General features: G+C 39.8%; 1 protein-coding gene across 3 annotated transcripts in view; it reads left to right on the top strand.

Annotated features, from left to right (window-relative positions):
* FAF2 (Fas associated factor family member 2) overlaps nucleotides 1–18,662 on the top strand; it is a 64,825-nt gene extending 46,163 nt beyond the window's left edge. For 2 of the 3 annotated variants that reach the window (XM_008692343.2, XM_008692344.2), the window contains exons 3-11: nucleotides 2,690–2,824; nucleotides 4,717–4,793; nucleotides 7,347–7,485; nucleotides 9,073–9,158; nucleotides 9,261–9,352; nucleotides 10,758–10,935; nucleotides 11,906–12,077; nucleotides 12,769–12,912; nucleotides 17,822–18,662. In XM_008692343.2, coding sequence (XP_008690565.1) covers nucleotides 2,690–2,824; nucleotides 4,717–4,793; nucleotides 7,347–7,485; nucleotides 9,073–9,158; nucleotides 9,261–9,352; nucleotides 10,758–10,935; nucleotides 11,906–12,077; nucleotides 12,769–12,912; nucleotides 17,822–18,004 — 1,206 coding nt within the window. In that variant the 3' untranslated portion in view covers nucleotides 18,005–18,662. The remainder of the gene's footprint in view (nucleotides 1–2,689; nucleotides 2,825–4,716; nucleotides 4,794–7,346; nucleotides 7,486–9,072; nucleotides 9,159–9,260; nucleotides 9,353–10,757; nucleotides 10,936–11,905; nucleotides 12,078–12,768; nucleotides 12,913–17,821) is intronic. The other variant, XM_040630268.1, reaches the window with a different exon arrangement.
* The last annotated feature ends 262 nt before the right edge of the window (nucleotides 18,663–18,924 follow it).

Genomic DNA, 18,924 nt, shown 5'->3' with positions numbered 1-18,924 from the left:
TTGGCTATTCTAGATACCTCATATAAATGGCATCAGACAATATTTGTCCATTTGTGTCTGGCTTATTTCACTTAGCGTGTTGTTTTCAGGATTTATGCATGTCATAGGATGTGTGAAGTACTCTTCATTCCCTTGTATGAATCCCATTCCCTTTGTGAATATACCACAGTTGATAAATGCTTGGGTGTTTCTACTTTTGTCCATTATCAGTAATGTTACAGTGAACATTAGTGTGTATGTTTTTGTGGAGATGATGATTTCATTTCTCTTGGGTATACTGAGGAGTGGAATTGCTGAGTCCTATGGCAACTCTATGTTTAACCTTTTGAAGAACTGCCAGACTTTTCCAAAGAGGCTGCACTATTTTACATTCCCAACAGTAGTGTATGAGGGTTCCAGTTTGTCCACATCCTTACCAACATTTGTTAATATCTTTTATATTATAGCCTTCTTGTGGATGTGAAGTACTATCTTGCGATTTTGATTTGCATTTTTCTGATGGCTAATTATATAGAGCATGATTTTATGTGTTTGTTGGTTATTTGTATATCATCTTTGGAGAAATGTCTATTTAAGTCCTTTGCCCATATTTAAATTGGGTTATTATCTTTTTGATGATGAGTTGTAAGGGTTTTTAATATTTTCTAGACACCACACTCTTACAGATATGTGTAAATCTTTTCTTCTATTCCGTGGGTTTTCTTTTGATTCTCTTGGTAGTGTCCCTTTGATGCACAAAAGGTTTCATTTTTGATGAAAGTCCAGTTTGTCTAATTTTTTGTTGTTGTTGTTGCTTTTAGTGTCATATCTATGGAAGAGTTGCCTGATACAAAGTCATGAAGATTTTCATTTTTGTCTTCTTTTACGAATTTTGTAATTTCAGCTCTTACATTTAGCTCTTTGATGTATTTTGAGTTAATTTTTGTATATAATGTGATTTAGGAGTTCAAGTTCATTCCACGTCAGTATCCAGTTGTCTCAGCATCATTTGTTGGAAGACTGCTCTTTCTACATCAAATTGTGCCTTAATACTAAAAAATATGAAAACTTAGAGAACTACCTGTGAAGGAGTTTGCCATACTGCAAAGTTTAAATCAGCTGTCATGGTTAGCACACAAGTTCTTAAAAGACCACCTTCACTTCTGACAGTAACTGCAGGTTCAGGAATTTCCCAAAACCACCCTCAGGTTTGAGAATTTTCTAGGAGAATTCTCTAAAAGCTAGTATACTTGGGTTACAGTTTATTACAGGGAAAGGATATAGATGAAAATCAGCTAAAGGAAGAGTCATATAGGGCAGAATCTTGAGTTCTAAACACAAAGCTTCCATATTCCTCTTTTGTGGAAGATTTGTGACATTATGCATGAAGTATTGCCAACCAGGGAAGCTCATCTCTGCTTCAGGGTACAGAGTTTTCATTGAGTCTTCATTACATGGTCGTGATTGAATTAATTGGTTGCCTGCTATTGAGCTCAGTCTCCAGGTCAGCTGATACTCATTATACAAAGTCCCCACCCTAAACCATATGGTTGGTCTTTCTGGGATGGCCATTCTCATCCTAAAATCTGGTAACAAAGACACTCCTATCAGTTACAGATTATCTCGGAGAATCAAAAGCCAAAAACCAGATCTCTCTTTGGGTAGGGCCAAATTTTTTACTACACTGACAAATATCCATTTTCTGGGGTAGAGTTAAGAGTAAGGTTCTTGGGGATGCCCTTGGTGGCTCAGTCGGCTAAGCATCCAACTCTTGGTTTTGGCTCAGGTCATGATCTTGGGGTTATGAGATTGTGCGGGGCTCCCCACTCAGTGGAGAGTCTGCTTAAGATTCTCTCCTTCTATCCCTCCCCTCATTCGTGTGCACTTGCTCTTTCTCAAATAAATAATCTTTATTAAAAAAAAGAAAATAAGGGGCGCCTGGGTGGCACAGCGGTTAAGCGTCTGCCTTCGGCTCAGGGCGTGATCCTGGCGTTATGGGATCGAGCCCCACATCAGGCTCTTCAGCTATGAGCCTGCTTCTTCCTCTCCCGCTCCCCCTGCTTGTGTTCCCTCTCTCGCTGGCTGTCTCTATCTCTGTCAAATAAATAAATAAAATCTTTAAAAAAAAAAAAAATAAGGGTTTTTGTTGAATAATCTATCAGGAATTATACTGGGATCTTTACATATGGACATCTCATTAAATTTTCAAATTAACCCCGAGAATACTATTCCTTCATTTTGCACATGAGGAAACTGAGGCTCATAAGCCAAGCAACTATTCTGAGTGGTAGAGCTAAGATTCAGACCTAAGTTTCTCTGTTTCAAAGCCAAGCCCTCCATCAAACACTCCTTGTCATGACTGCTGCATTGCACAGCTCTGGGAGCACTTTCTACATTGTATTCTCTGTGGATGGCTTTCCTTCCTACAGTGAAGTACCTTGGATCCCAGCCACCCTTAATAACACATAGCATGTGAATAACAGCAGTTGTGTTTGATGCATAAATGGAGCTTCCAGGCAAGTTTCTTGGACTCTTGTGAATTCTGGAGCCATCACCACACATTGCCTCCCAGCATAGCCAGTTAAAGGTCTATAAAGATATACTCATCAGGTGATCCTTTTTGAAACACTAACCAATGGTTGCCTCATCTTTTCTTTTGGGTTGATTTGAGTATCACTGAAACTCTTACTGCTCTTTTTTTCCTTCTTAGGCTGCTGTACAGGACCGATTAAATGAGCAAGAAGGTGTACCAAGTGTTTTCAACCCACCTCCATCCCGACCCCTGCAAGTTAATACAGCTGACCACAGGATCTACAGTTATGTTGTCTCAAGACCGCAACCAAGGGCAAGTTATTTTGTAGCTGGAATTTCTCCCTTATTTATTTTACAAGTCCATTCACTAGGTTGTATTGATTTTTGTATGACAGGAGTAAAGGAAATATTCAGAATGTGAACCTGTTAGCTAGATCTGACTCCTTGATAGATTTATTAGGTTTATCATTTTCCCTTGATTCCTCAGTGAATTGATAACAGTAACTATCTTTTTTTTTTTGCTGGTTATTTGAAGAGTTGTATGTACCTTGTTTTTGAGTACACAGTTTTATTTACATGTCTAGAAATGTTTGCTGCGTGTTCAGTAGATCTTTCACTTTTTTTTTTCAAGTTTTTATTTTTTTAAGTGGTCTCTGCACCCAGCACGGAGCTCAAACTCTACCGTGACATCAAGAGTTACATGTTCTAACCTGAGCCAGGCAGCCCTAGGTCTTTCACTTTCACTTTTAAGTTAGAATGTTTACTTGGTTCTTTGTTGCTTCGTTTTATTTAATTTTAAGCTACTTCTGGGGAAGTTACTTGGAATCTTTATGGAGACCTTGGCCGTATCTTTGATATTCGTCTTGAACAAGGGCTAGTATCAGGGAGGGGATGGTGGTTCCTTTAAATTCAACAGACATTTAAGAGTGCTCCATTGTACCTGGTATTTTGGTGTTGGTGATCCAGATATGAATAAAGAGCCAGCCCTCCCCCTTCACATTGCTCTTATAGTCTGATTACGAAAGTCAGATACGTATACTAATAATGAACTCCAGAGGAGGTTTTTTGTTTTTTTTTTTAAGATTTTTATTTATTTATTTGACATAGAGAGAGAGAGAGAACACAAGCAGGGATTGCTGCAGTCAGAAGGAGAGGGAGAAGCAAGCTTTTTCCTGAGCAAGGAACCCGACATGGGGCTCGATCCCAGGACCCCAGGATGACCTGAGCCGGAGGCAGATGCTTAACCAACTGAACCACCCAGGCGCCCCTCCAGAGGATTTTTTGGAGTTTCTCTTTCTTATTCTTGGAGTTACACTCAACCTCTTATACTTGGACTTAGAATTCCAAGAAAGCACTCTCTTTAACCTTGCAGCAGTTAGAATTTACTCCATTATCATACTTTTTTTTGTGGAGTACTTGAGAATGTTTTAAAGATGGTGTTTCTAACTAGTTGTTTTGAGGTATTCTGAAGTAGAAGAAAACAGATTCCTAGAGCAATTATATGACTCCAGAAATTCTATATATGCCTAATATTTCCTCAGTTTGTTTTGGGCTTGACTCTGTCTGGGACCCTAATGTCAGACATGGGGCTTCAGAGCCCCCTGGCCGTAGACACAGGGAAGGTCTCAGGTTAACACAATATGACATAGAAGAAATGCTTTGTAAACTATAGAGCCCCTTATATATTCTAGTTAATAACAGCAGCAATAATCAGCATTGCTAAAATAATAATTAGTATTATTACTAAGATTGACAGCTATATGGAGATTTATAATTGTGGTTAATGTAATTATTTATCATTTATATACAAATGTCCCAAGGTAGTAATGGTGGTTATCTTTCTTATTACTTCTGTATACCATATTTTAATGTGTAAATCTGGAAAGGAAAGAATGAATATTTATGATTTAGGGAGGCATACTTGTAATTAAATTTGACAACTAGCATAAGTAGCTGCAGAAAGTGTTGAAGCAGATTTAATACAAAAATTATGTGGTAAGAGAAAAATATAATGGTATTAGATGAAATGAGATAAATGCAGTTGGTCTTTAAGTAGGATGATGTAGCCAGGAAGAGGGAATCCTATTGTACAGGGAGGGAGGAATCATGTGAAAGAACAAAAAAGGAGTGAAAATCTGAACTAGTCATTTTGCAGGGTGTTAGGGATTGAGAGAATGGTGTCTAACTTTGTTTTTGGAATTTCAGGGGCTGCTTGGATGGGGTTATTACTTGATAATGCTTCCATTCCGGTTTACCTATTACACAATACTTGATATATTTAGGTATGTACATTTGTATTTATGCGTCAGTACCAATAATGCGGACTTTGGAGCTGAAACATAGACCAGAATAATAAGGTTTATGCTCTGTCAGTTTTGACCTGCCAATTTGTTATCACATTGAATACTCTTCCTGAACAATCTTTTAATATAGTATGACAGTATTTAAAATTGATCAAACATAGCAGATGATGTGAAATGGAACTGTTTTAAATTAACCCTGTAAAGTAGTCTTGCCTTTGTTCTCAGAGTCATTCTACCTACATTTATCATTATCCTCCGTCCTCCCACCATGTTTGTCACCTCTACATTCCCTAATTAATCTTCACACCCTTTTCTTTCTAACCACCATTATCTAGTACACTCCTTACAACTTTTACCCTAAACCATCTAACTTCATCTGACTACTCATAATCCCTACAAACTTTCTTGCTCTGAGATTACCCATTTTTCTCCCCTCCCACAACAGTTTACCTCTCAGACACTCCTATACATTCTCCTCTGTCCTGGCAACCCATAGGTTGCTGACACTGGCACCCTTCCATACGTATACCCCCTTGATTCACACTTTCACTTTTCTTCTCGCTTCTTTCATGTACCATTCAGAGAGCTCAGCACTGGAAGAGAAAGAGGGGCCAGGGCTAGAAAATGTCAAAGGGGACCAAATTTCTGGCATATCAGTTTTGGGGCATCTGGTTTAGAGCTTGAGTAGTAAATGAACCCATATCTAGGCTTTATAGAGAACTAAAATGTTTTATGGGCATCCAGGCCAACAGATGGAGCTAAAATATGTGGTCTGGGCCTTGCATACAGGGCAACCTATATTTCCCCCCGTATATGGAGAAGCTTTACCTTGCTCTAGAGACTAGCAAAGGCTGTGGAGGTGAGGACCCGGCAGATGTAAAAGTGCAAGGGTCAGGTAATACCTTTTACCTTGACTCCTTGGTGTTTTAGGAGTCTGCCTGCTTAATGACTTCCATGCTTTAGCAAAGTTCTTATTGGTCACCAGTTAATCAATTGGTGCTTTTTCCATCCTATTTTATTTAAAAATGAGCACATATAAACCATTAAAATCATAACAAAGACTGGATTGAGATCTTTTTTTTTTTAAGCTGATTGTCCTGAATTAATTAGGCCATGGGAATATATTGTAATTAGAAAGAAAGAAGTTACAGCCTTTATCCATTTGCTCATCAAAACTTAAAAACTTAAAAGAGTAATAAGATAGTCTTAAATACTTAATTTCAGAGAAAGTTATCAAAATATCAATCTTCTAAAAGATTTCTAACCATTCCCCCACATATACAACTTCTTACATTTGTTTTTAATTTCCTCTGGAATGTTTGTGTCAGTGAATTTGATTGGATTATTCAGGAGAATTTCTCAGTGAAATTGTATACACATGGGGAATTTGAGAGGCTAAGGAATTGGCTCAGTATTTGGTAAGGAAAGTGTCATAGTTTAGTTACCTTTTCTGTGCTGAAAATGCCTCAAGTATGTGAATATTGTTTGCTTTCCTTGCAAAAAAGTATGCATGGCATGTGTGACTAATTTTAATGCAACTGTATCATCCAAACAACTTGTTTAATGTTACGTAGCACATTGACTTATCAAAACTCTGTCCATTGCCTTCTTGGAAACCCAAAGGGTAAATACGTGGTGCTATACAAATATGATAAGATAGGCTCTTTAGAAACAGATGTGTGGTATCATCCTTAACTTGACAGTAGCTGCCAGGTCTCCAGATTTACCAGTGTACTCTAGATCGGTTTTACAACTTCCTTCATGGATGCTATTAACCATAAATCATTAAGCAGAATTTTACTTGCCCCCTTGAAAAGCAAGTAAATCATGACAGCAGGTTTGGGTTTGAAGCCTGTCCATGATTTGAATAGCTTGGGAGTATGCACTAAAAATTCAAAATCCCAGGACAACAGAAAGGAGAGGGAGAGGCAAGTAGGACAACCAGAAAGAGACAGAGCTCTGTTCTAGAATAATACTATTCAATAGAACTTTCTGTGATAATGGAAACATTCTGTATCTTCATTGTCCAGTGTGGAAGCCACTAACCACATGTGACTATTGAGTACTTAATGTGGCAAAAGAGACTGAGGAACTGAATTTTATTTTGTATTTTATTTAGTTAATTTAAATTTAGATAGCCACATGTGTCTAGTGGCTGCCTTATTAGACAGTGCCCTTCTAGAGAGTCTGGGGGCACAGCCTGACCTATGATCTTTTTGGACTGTGTCTTCCTTTCCCAGTTTTTCTAGTCCTGAATTTTTCTGCAAAAAGCACTCATGATTTGTTTAGGCCAGTGTTGGAACTTATAATCCTAGTAGTTTACATTTGTCTTGAACAGGCAATGGAAAAACACTTGCTGCTTTGCAGCTTTTGAGCCAGACTCTACTCTCAGGTTTGATAGTCCATTCACAGACCGTTCACCTCCTTTTGCTGCCATGCCTGTGGCTCTGTTGTAGGAATCTTTACAAACTGGCCCACTCCATTTGCACTACAGTAAGCCGATTCATGTGATATTTATTCCTTCCTCCCCAGGTTTGCTCTTCGTTTTATACGGCCTGACCCTCGCAGCCGGGTCACTGACCCCGTTGGGGACATTGTTTCATTTATGCACTCTTTTGAAGAGAAATATGGGAGGGCACACCCTGTCTTCTACCAGGGAACGTACAGCCAGGTCAGTGCCACAAACCATATAGATGCCAATTTATTGATATGGTTCTATCCACAAAGGGAAGCATAGCCCAGCACTGATCATGTCATTCTTTTACTCAAGAACCTTAAATACCTCTTCACTGCTTACAGAAAAAGAAAGCCAGCCCTACTTGATCTAATCCCAACCTCCTTTTGAGGTTTTTCCTGTATAACTTGTTTCTCCATACCCTAGGTTCCAGCTAAACCATTGCCTGAACATACTCTGTACTTTTTTACCTCTGTGCCTTTGCTTTTGCTTTTCCCTCCACCTGGAATGCCTTCCTCGCATTTTTGCTAAATGGAAACTTGCACATCCTTCAGCTAGGTCATATCACTCCCTTCCGTTACCCTTTTTGATTGATGTGTCCTACCTGGCCTACCTTGCAGTCTAAAATAGTAGTCTTTTCTTTTGTGCTTTCATAGCTTTTTTTGAAAACTTAAAGCAGTTTCACATTCATCCTTATATTATGATTGATTATGTTCGTGTTTTATCTCCTATTATCAGACAATAATCCCCTTGAAGGCAAAGCCCAAGTCGTCTTTGATCCCTCACAGAATTGAGTAAGGGCATAGACCATAGACTCAAGGCAGCACATCTCATTCAACCCAAGCCACACAGGCTTTTGAACCGTTACCTCTCAGGGGTGAAAATTAAGAGTTCGTGGGTGTTAGGCATATCTCTAGTTTGCCAGAGAAAAATGTAGAAAAAAACATTGTGAACATAGTCCAAAGGATGGTTCTGTTTCAGCCTTCCAGTATTCCTGAATCTGGTAAAAAAGAAAAATGCTTATTCTTGCTTCCTGCTTTGGTTCTCCTATATCGCCTTTTTCTCATAGTTGGTCTCCTCAGTGGCCCTGCTGCCACCCTACTCAACAAGCATTAAGCACCCACTATATATGCCAGATGGTGTGCTCAATGCTAGAGATACAGATGTGAATGAGATGGGTACCTCTCATGTACCCTCATTGCTGTGATCCTGAGGTTAGACTGCCATTGGTCATTCAGGAAATCTTAATTGAGTTGTAATGTGCTCAGGATTATGCAAAAGCATACGTAGGAATCTTGGGCACTGGCCTTGTCTTTGAAGATCGTTTAAACCCTATGCTCTTTAGAATGCATTTGGGTCCCGCAGTCTCTCGTCCCTGCTTGGTGTGTGGCCTGGGATCAGGCTCATCTTTGCAGTATTTTTTATGGACAAAGATGTTGTAGCTGTAAAGTGGCAAAATTCTCACCTCCCCTTTCACATGGTCAGATTCTCCTATTTTTATCTTCCTTTAGACTGTGGAAACAACTGACTTTTCTGTGATTTGTTGGGGACCTTTCTTTGTCAGCCTGTCTACTGTCATGTGCCTAATACAGTTTAAATCCTAACAACGCTAAAACCTTTTCATTAAAGCTTGTTAGCGTGGACTTTTTGTAGGGAGAAAAATGCCAGGGGTGTCAAGGTAGGAGCCCAGAATCTGATTTCTTGTTCACCTTTTTTTCCTCGTTTCTCCTTTTGTTCTTTTAGCCTAATTAAAAGCTAAAGGCACAGTCATCATCATAATCAGTGGTCTTCTGTTTCTCACAGGCACTTAATGACGCCAAGCGAGAGCTTCGCTTCCTTCTGGTTTACCTTCATGGAGACGATCACCAGGACTCTGATGAGTTCTGTCGGTAAGTGGGTTGATCGTTTGTTTATTTGTGTAATTTTTTTTAATCTGCTGATATTTTGTAGTAGGCAAGTTCTTCTCATGTCCTTTTCATCCCTCTCCACAGCAACACGCTCTGTGCACCTGAAGTTATTTCCCTAATAAACACTAGGATGCTTTTCTGGGCATGTTCCACAAATAAACCTGAGGGATACAGGGGTAAGTTGTATTTCTTTTTCCTCATTGAGATTGGTGAGATATCTTTGGAATAATCTGGGAAAACATGCCATTTATTGTGTGATTATTCCGTGTTAGACATAGTGCTAGTTATTATTTATACATTATCTTATTTAATCCTCTCAGTAGTCCTGAGATGGGGGTTGTATTATCTCCATTTCATGGTTTAAGGGACGATGCTCAGAGAGTTTAAGAGACTGGCCCCAAATCGTACAGTTAGCAAGCTCGGGTCTGTTAGACTCTAGCCCATTCTTTACAGGTAACCATTGGTAGGGCCTGTTTTATTTTTAAAACACCCAGTCCTGCCCAGGAACTTGCTTTTAATATAAAGGGCTTTTTACTGAGGAGTTTACTCTTATCATCAGCAATTTTAACAGAGCTTCTTGCACAGTGAGTTAGTTGTTTGAGTACCTTGAGTGCTGATAGGGATTCAGAAAGTTCAGATCTCTGCTGACAATAACTCTTCACTGGAGATAAGTATTTTTAGAAGTCAGTATAACATATAAAGGTATCCAGTAAAGAAAAATGTAGTTACTTTGCGGCTACTTCTGTTCGGCAGCTTGCGTCTATACTAGCATACTAGGCACTGTGCTAGATCTTAGAATCAGGATGTTTTGCCTACATCTTAAAATCTGAATCTTTAATCCTAATTGTTTTTTAAGCATATGATAAGCTTGGACAGCATGCGTTTTGCTGTTGTAATATGGCTTTGGGGATGGAGGGTAGTGGATAGAGACTAAGGATATTTTTTATAGAAGCTTATAAAATCTCTTTTTTCAAACCATGAGGAAAACATAAGTGAAACTCCGTTATGGTAAAACCTTGGCTATTTGGAAAACCAACTTTCTAAAACTCCTTTAGAACAGAAAAACTAGCTCTTTTGTATGAGTGTGAGGTGGGGGAGACATAGGAAAGGGGGTAAGGAAGGGATTGAATAAGAGGAAGAAAAGGCAGAAGGCAGTTGTGGAGCTCATCACCAGTGATATAAGGCTGAGACTTGGAGCCTTATTTCCTTTAGGCTTGATACCCGACATAGGGAAAAATCATGCTCAGCAGTAGTCAGATTCTTTATAGATCCTTTCTTATCAAAAAGACAATGTCCTTGACCTCTGCAGTCTTCCCTAGCATGTTAACGACAGCCACCCCCACCAGAAAAGCCTGTCCTATTCTAATCAAATTACCTGGGAATAGAGACACAAAAATAAAACAACAGCAGCAAAGATTAAGAAACTAGGAGGAAAAGAAGGTACTCAGAGAATAAGTGAGATCTCCTTTCTTTCCCAAGTTGGATTAAAACCTTTCTCTCTTGCTCATTATGGAAAGTCTGAGAGTTGATCTGGTTCATACAAAGGGCTGCCCTTGACCTGTCGGCTCGTCTTTCTGTCAGTCTCACAGGCTTTACGAGAGAATACCTACCCATTCCTGGCCATGATTATGCTGAAGGATCGGAGAATGACTGTGGTGGGACGGCTAGAAGGCCTCATTCAACCCGATGACCTCATTAACCAGCTGACATTTATCATGGATGCAAACCAGACTTACCTGGTGTCAGAACGCCTTGAAAGGTACAGGGGAGTTCCTCTCTGGAACAGAGAGAGACCAGCTACAAATTTGGGTGGCTGACCCAGAGCTTCACAGATTCTGACTTATTCTCTGTCTTAGAAACAGACAACTTTTCAACTTTGAAAACCATTTAGTGTTAAAATATTTATGTACTTTGACTGAAATAATTCTCCCATCCGGTCATCTGTTCTTGTAAATGTGAATTAAAATAAGGATAAGACTCTGTGCTCAAGAATATATACATCATGTCATTTAGAACACCTGAACCGTGTATGGAGCTTAAATGTAAAAAATGTGGAATTGTTAGCGCTCTTCCCCCCATTACATAAATAGCGTACATTAATTGTAGAAAATGTGGAAAACACAGAAAAGCACAAAAAAGAAATTTAAAGACACCCACAGTCCTACCACAACTTTTAATATTCTGGTGTATTTTATTTTATAGACACCTACTCTCTCTCATTCACTCCTATGTATACACACACACTTTTTTTGGAGAGAAAATAGGAAGTACACTAGAATGTTACAGTATTTTCTCTTTGGTTAGTAGAATTCTGAACAAGGTATTTCTCCATTTTCTGAATCTTCTAAGATGCATCTGTGTGGTTTTTCGTTTTATAAAAGTAATATATACAAAAACGCAATAACCCAAAAGGTTATTTAACTGTAAAACATGATCTTGATGATTGCTTTTAGGCAATAATATTGTTACTTTTGTTAGAATTGGGAAAAGGGTGGTTTTATCTGTGAAGTTAAAAGGGAAAGGAAGAGCTTGCCCTTTCTTTTTCTGCCAAATTAAACTGGGAAAAGAGATTGCTCATTCCAATTCTGCCATGCTCTGCTTTGGAATCCTTTATGGTAGTGTGAAATACTCATCTGTCAAGATCGTCAACCTTTTTACCTCCCCAGAAGTTTCAGTGTGAGAAAAAAGAGATTTTTCTTTGCCTTCTCTGCTTTTTGATCTGGCCACAGGGAAGAACGAAACCAGACCCAGGTGTTGAGACAACAGCAGGATGAGGCCTATCTGGCCTCTCTCAGGGCTGACCAGGAGAAAGAAAGGAAGAAACGGGAGGAGCGGGAGCGGAAGCGGCGGAAGGAGGAAGAAGTGCAACAGCAAAAGTTGGCAGAGGAGAGACGTCGGCGGGTAATGAACCTGTCTTTACTCCTTGTGATTCCCAAACTGATCTTAAGTGTGAAAGGAAGAAAACTTGAAGATGATGGGATTTGTGGGTGTTTTAATTCCTTGCCATTTTTTAAAAAATAAGTTCTGTGTCCAGTGTGGGGCTTGAACTTGTGATCAAGAGTTCCATGCCCTACTGACTGAGCCAGCCAGCTGCCCCCTCCTTGCCATTTTTATATTTACTACATTTTCACAAAAAGTATTTTTTAAAAAAATTTTTAAATAATGTTTAACAACAGATACATCAGTGAGCAAAAGTCAGGTAAAACAACTCTGTTCCATGAAAAGCAAGTGTAAATGGATAACAAGCGGTTCAAAATTCACAGCAATAGTTTTTCTTTCTTAGCACCAGCCAGTGTTAGCTAATTTGGCATTTCATTCACGATCTTTCGTCATGTATTGCTACTTGATTATAGCCAGTGTCTTTAAGCTATTCCCTTTTTTTCCGACAGGTAAATACCCTAACATAGTTAATAAATAATATATGTGATGCATTAGCACTTTGAATTGTGGTGTTTCTGACTCTTGCCAAGAAGTTTTTCTTACAGTAGTAGTCATTCATATTTCTTCTGGCTGCACAGTAAACCTACATGGTGATAGTGTTCCTGTTGCCCTGTTGGAGCCATAGCGTCAACTTTGCTTTGTGTCTGTACAGAATTTACAAGAGGAAAAGGAAAGGAAGTTGGAGTGCCTGCCCCCGGAGCCTTCCCCTGATGACCCTGAAAGTGTCAAGATCATTTTCAAATTACCCAATGATTCTCGAGTAGAGAGACGATTCCACTTTTCCCAGTCTCTAACAGTAAGGACTGCCTAAGTTGTGTGAAGTGTATGTAGGGTCTGGGCTATAGATTTGGAAGTTTTAAGGACTCTTGAAAGTGGTATTGGTGTATCTGTTGCTCTGATGAACAGGGCAGGAAGGGGTGGGACAGAGAGAGGAATGCAGTGAAACATGAGGTTCCTTCTAGCTGCCAACTCAAGGGAGCTGTTAAGGTTTTCTTTCATCATGTTGGAGTTCTGAAGTGAACCTTACTAAGAAGCTCCACGAAAGACTTGGGTATTTAAGGTGGGAGGCTCTTCCATGCTGCTCAGCTTACATTAGCTTCAGAATCCCACCAGAACCCCCCTTGCTCTGTCTCCACAGAAAACTCTGTCTCCACTGACCTGAAAGCACCTAAATTACACATCTGAATATAAATGCTTGTACAGTTTGCATGCAGTTGTCACTCTCCCTTTCTATCCATTTAGCCTGTAAGAAGCCCCATTTTGTGGGGCTGGCTACCTTGTATATTTGGTATCTAGAAGTAAATAGTTAAAAGCAGCATCTGTTAAAGTCTCACAGAATGATGGGGCGCCTGGGTGGCTCAGTTGGTTAAGCCTGTGCCTTCAGCTCTGGTCATGTTCCCCGAGTCCTGGAATCCGGGGCCCTGTGTTGGGCCCCTTGCTCACCGGGGAGTCTGCTGCTCCCTCTCCCCTTGCCCCTCTCCCACTCATGCATGTGCTCTCTGCCTCTCTCTCAAATAAATAAATAAAATCTTTAAAAAAAGGATCAGATTTTTCATTCTAAGATGAATAGATGTGTTTTCTTGGTCAGTGTACGTTGTTGACTCAGTTTCTTCATCTGTAAAATGGGTATGATAATAGGTACTTTCTAATAGGATTGTTGTTAGGATTAAGTTCATATGTAAGGGCTCAACATTGTGCTGGCTCCTAGTACGCACTCAAATGCTTAACTGTTGTTTTTTGGTATTTATAACCAAAAGGAAATTTCTCTTTATATTGATAGTTGGTATGTTGTCTTTCCAAATTTACCATTGTAGTAGATGCTGCCATTTCCCTGATCACTCGAAATAGTCAAGAGTAAACTGCATAATAGAAATGAGGGTGCACTGTGGTCAAGTGAGGCCAGGTAGCACATTTATTACTTCTGTTAAAGAACTTTGGATAAGTTGCAGAATCTTTTACAGGGCCTCAGATACCTCATCAGTTAAATGGAAATACAGTCTTCCCTTAAACTTTAAACTGAAGATATTTCAGGCACTGTGCTAGGCACTCTAGGGGTTATACAGATGGGTGAGACATGTTTCTGGAGTTCATGGAGCTTATGGCCAGTGGGGAATGTAAGACCCAAGAGTTAATCCAAAGTAAAAAAGTGAGGCATCCTGGCGAGAGAAAAGTGAGTAGCTTTCTCATTTTATTTGTTCATCTTGCGTTTATGCATTTATTTCTGTTGAGGGAAGTGCTCACATCCCTAACTTTGAATTCTTAAATTGTGATAACATGAATGAGCCTCACATAGTACATACCATGTAGTAGTAGGTGGTTACTAAATGTTCATTCCCTTCCCCCTGGTGTGTTTCCTAACTGCTCGAGTTTGCATTGGATTTTAGCTTGCAACCATGTTCACTAACAGTTTCACATCATAGTACACCTGAGCTTTATGGAGCTTCTACTCCCCAAACTTAATTGTGTATGTGAAAAACCTAACAAACATTAACTCTCTTGAGAGTTTCAGAAGAAAATCTATTAAAATTGTGGAATAGAACAGGCTCTGGCCAAAGGGGACCCAACCCATTTGTTAACTGTTTTATCCTGAAAGACTTTTTTTGTTTGTTTTTAAGATTTTGTTTTTTCATTAGAGAGAGAGCGCAAGCGGGATTGAGGGGGCGCAGAGGGAGAGAGATAAGCAGACTCCCTGCTGAGCTGGGAGCCCAATGTGGGACTTGATTCCAGGACCCTAGATCATGACCTGAGCCAAAGGCAGATACTTAACCAACTGAGCCACCCAGCCCCCCCCCCCAATCCGTGAAGACTCTTAAATAGGTTCTCAGTTTTTAAAAACAAACCTCAGACTGAGAGAAATACTTGGTCATAAGTGGGTACAAGGCTCAGAGATGGGAAACAAGTATAAAGGAGAAGTGTGGTGATGGTGTGGGCTTTTAATTTAACATTTATGGAGTTTATAACATAAAGATTTATAGTTTTTATAGTTTTTCATGCTCTATCAGACTTTGTGTCATCTTCCTGTGAGATCCCCTCTTCATAAATAATCTCAAAGAGTGAATGTGCAGTGAAATACTGTTTGCACAAAGCTCAGCTCTTGATCGTAGTAAAATGCTAAGATAAAAAAGAATAAACTGTAGAAAAATCTCCAGGTCTCATGGGTGGGCAGAAAAGTGGCAGCTGACTTTCTGTTAAATGAATGCATATTAGAGCGAATCCAAATTATACTCAGCCCAGGACTCATTTTTCTGTTAGGAACCAAAAGCGACCTCTGGAGGTGATGTGCATTGTCAGTGGTAAACAGAAAATGCCAATTTTATACCAGGGTTGAGTATTTTCAAGCAAGATTAAAAAGGAAACAAAATACTGTTTAAAGCCTATGTTGGGTTCATACTAGTAATACTTGCTGCAAGTCTAATTGATGCATCTCAATATAAGAAAAGAAAAGTAAATGTTAATGGAAATTGCACAGAGAAACAGGAACTGTAAAATGATTGAGGTTGATAGATTAAAATATGCAAATTTATAAAATCATGAATGGATTTAGGGAAGAGGAGCATAGATTTACTCCTTAAATTCTGGAGTCATATGTGGCCTCTTAAAAGCTCTAAAGAGGTAAGTTTAAGACAAATGAGGAAAGGACTGCTTCGCACAAAGGGGACTAAACTTCTGAGAGGTAGAACAAAAAGAAAATAGATTCCCTCAAAACAGTAAGGGTAACTTGAGTGTTGTGTTCCTGGTCTTTGGGATTGAGCTAAAGGAGGTTAGCAGTGCCCTTCACAACACATCCTTTAGACTCTTTGGTAGAAGTAGCATGCTAGACGAAGAGGGCCGTAGAGTGTGTCCAGTGGGCCAGTTCTTAATATGTGGCATCACGAGACAGGGAGTGATAAAGGTGGACTATTCCATAGATACCTCACATTTTAAGTGTTAGCAATGTGAGTTTTCTTAATGTCACCTTACTTCTCATTAAGAATTTACCTTTATTTTATCAGAGCCAGAGCAGGGCATTCTCATAGAGGAGAGCTCCACATGAAGAATGTCAGACTTTTTTTTTTTTTAAGATTTTATTTATTTATTGGACACAGAGACAACGAGAGAGGGAACACCAGCAGGGGGAGTGGGAGAGGGGGAAGTGAGCTTCCCACTGAGCAGGGACCCCACTGGGATCATGACCTGAGCCGAAGGCAGACGCTTATGACTGAGCCACCCAGACGCCCCAAGAATGTCAGATCTTGACCAAATTAAGGAGAGTGTCCACATGTGGGGACTGTCCAGTGCACAAAGTGAGAGCCTGAGAACTGGAAGAGGAGGGGGAAACGAACTCGTGGTTTTCTGTGTCTGTACATACATAGAAATATAGACATAGATGTGTGTATGTATATACACATATTCTCTAGTTTTTTTCCACAGAGGGTGCTTGGGAGCAGCAACACCCCAATAGCAACGAACATACCTAGCACCTAGATCATGGCTTTTAAATACCATTGTCCATTAGGAAGAACCAGGGCTCCTTGGAGAAATGGCTGATTCCAGATCTGGGGCAGGAAAACACAAGATCAGCCTGGAATACCTTGTGCCAGAAAGCAAGGAATTATTCAAAAAATGATGGAGACTTGCCACAAAGACACAGAAGCCATCTTGGAAGGGCTCTTCTGAGTCCATCTGGAACATTTGAATATTGAAATAAATATTATATTATACCCTGCTGAATAAAATAGGGAATCATGACTCTAAGTTAATATAAGTAAATAACTTGAAAGTTTGAGGAATAGATATCTCTGTAGTTTCAAAGTACCTCCCCACAAGATCTCTTTAATTACAAAGGAGAAAGGAATGGCTGCCACAGTGGAGAGGCCTGGCAGTCATCACCTTAACGAAGGGATCAAAGGGTGCATTATAGGTACTGGGCAAATTGGAATGGATAGGATGCATTTAGTAGAATGCAGCATTATTTCTATAACATTACTGCCAAAGAACATACCTGGAATCTAATCGTGAGTATACATTAGGCAAACAAATTGAAAGAAATTCTGCAAAATAACCAGTAATCTTTAGAAGTGTCAAGGTCGTGAAAGTCCATGAAAGAGTAAGGATTTGTTCCAGACTAAAGGAGGAGACTTAGAAGATGGGTCAGTGAAATGGAACACATAATCCTAAACTGGATGCTTTTGCTATAAAAGGCAACTAGCAAAACCCGAAAACTTTAATAATAATTTAATATATATTGTTAATGTTACAGCATTAATGTGCCAGTTAAATTTCCTGTAGTTTGAGGGCTATATTATGGTTATATAGGAGACCATCCTGTTTATAAGACATACACAAGTATTTTGGGGGTGATGGGACATCAGGTTGGCAGCTTATTCTCAAATGGTTCAAAGAAATTCTATGTTCTGTACTTCGCACTGTTGTGTAACTCTCTGATTATTTCTAAATAAATTTTTAGCTCTATATCAGGTTGTCAAGGAAAAAACAGATGAATCACTTCAGAAGTAGAACTAGCATTGGACTGTGTAATCTCTTTAAAGAGCTGCCCTACGTATTTGCTCTGTGAAATGGAAGGACCTCACAATAGCATTCCAGTGTCATGCAATGACTTCATATTCAGAGTCATCCTGGAGAGAGCTGGTTGGGGGGATATTTGATTCATAGTTGTTGTCTGTCTTTGTCTTTCTCTTACCGCCCTTTTTCTATATGATCTGCAGGTAATCCACGACTTCTTATTTTCCTTGAAAGAAAGCCCAGAAAAGTTTCAGATTGAAGCCAACTTTCCCCGGCGGGTGCTACCCTGCATCCCTTCAGAGGAGTGGCCCAACCCCCCCACGCTGCAGGAGGCCGGACTCAGCCACACAGAAGTTCTCTTTGTTCAGGACCTAACAGATGAATGACATTTTTTCTTCCTCTCCCCTCCTACCCTAATCCCTAAAAGAAATGGAAAAACAAAAACAAAACAAGAGAGAGAAATTCATATTATTATTATTATAATACAATATTTTTTTTAAAAGACTGCTGCATCCTACGGAAGGATCAGAAACCATGCTGCCTACAAGAGTCACCACCTGTGTGTGCGCGCGAGGTCAGCAATGAACGTTCCCGCTGGCAAGCCCACCCTTCCCTACTGCCTCTGCACCATGCACCTTCCAACGAAAGGAGACTCTTCACCTCCAACCCAGTCATTGTCCCTACTGGGGAAGGGGACATTCCCACTAGTTCTTATTCATTCTTGCTCTTATGGAAAATAAAAGTGAAAAAACCTCCATCAGCCAGCTACTGCAGCATCTCCTGAGGACTTGCTTCTCCCCCCACTGGAGAAGAGAGGGAAGAGAAGGCACAGAACAGAGATGTTCCTTGAACTTCCCACAATTTATGAATAACTTCTAAATGATTTCTGTTGCATTGTAATGACCAAAGGAATGAGGCTGACATAGGTGTTTTTTTTCCTTAACTTTATTTGATAAGAGCCAATTCTTAAGCCCATGAGTTCATGCCCTGGGCTCCTTAGCCCACGAGAGTGTAATAAAGGTGCCCTGGGCTGGTTTGTGCTTATTTCTGCCATTGTCCCTCTCACATTCCCAGAGAGGTGGTTCTTTTTGGTCCAACTCTTGCTGTCGTTTCTTGCCATCTATGTGCCCCACTCGGAGTATTGACAGGAAATCTGGGTTCGTTACCCCAAAAGTCTGTACAGATGTACCCATATATGCGGTGTGAACTCCGTGTATACTCACTATACACAGGACTGCAGCTTTCCCTTGGAATCTGTACCAGGTGGTTATTATGGGATCTGAACCAAAGGATAGCGGCTCTTCAT

Source organism: Ursus maritimus, unplaced genomic scaffold (genome assembly GCF_017311325.1).
Source record: "Ursus maritimus isolate PB19 unplaced genomic scaffold, ASM1731132v1 scaffold_15, whole genome shotgun sequence".
NCBI lineage: Eukaryota > Metazoa > Chordata > Mammalia > Carnivora > Ursidae > Ursus > Ursus maritimus.
This window is presented reverse-complemented; position numbering and strand designations above follow the sequence as displayed.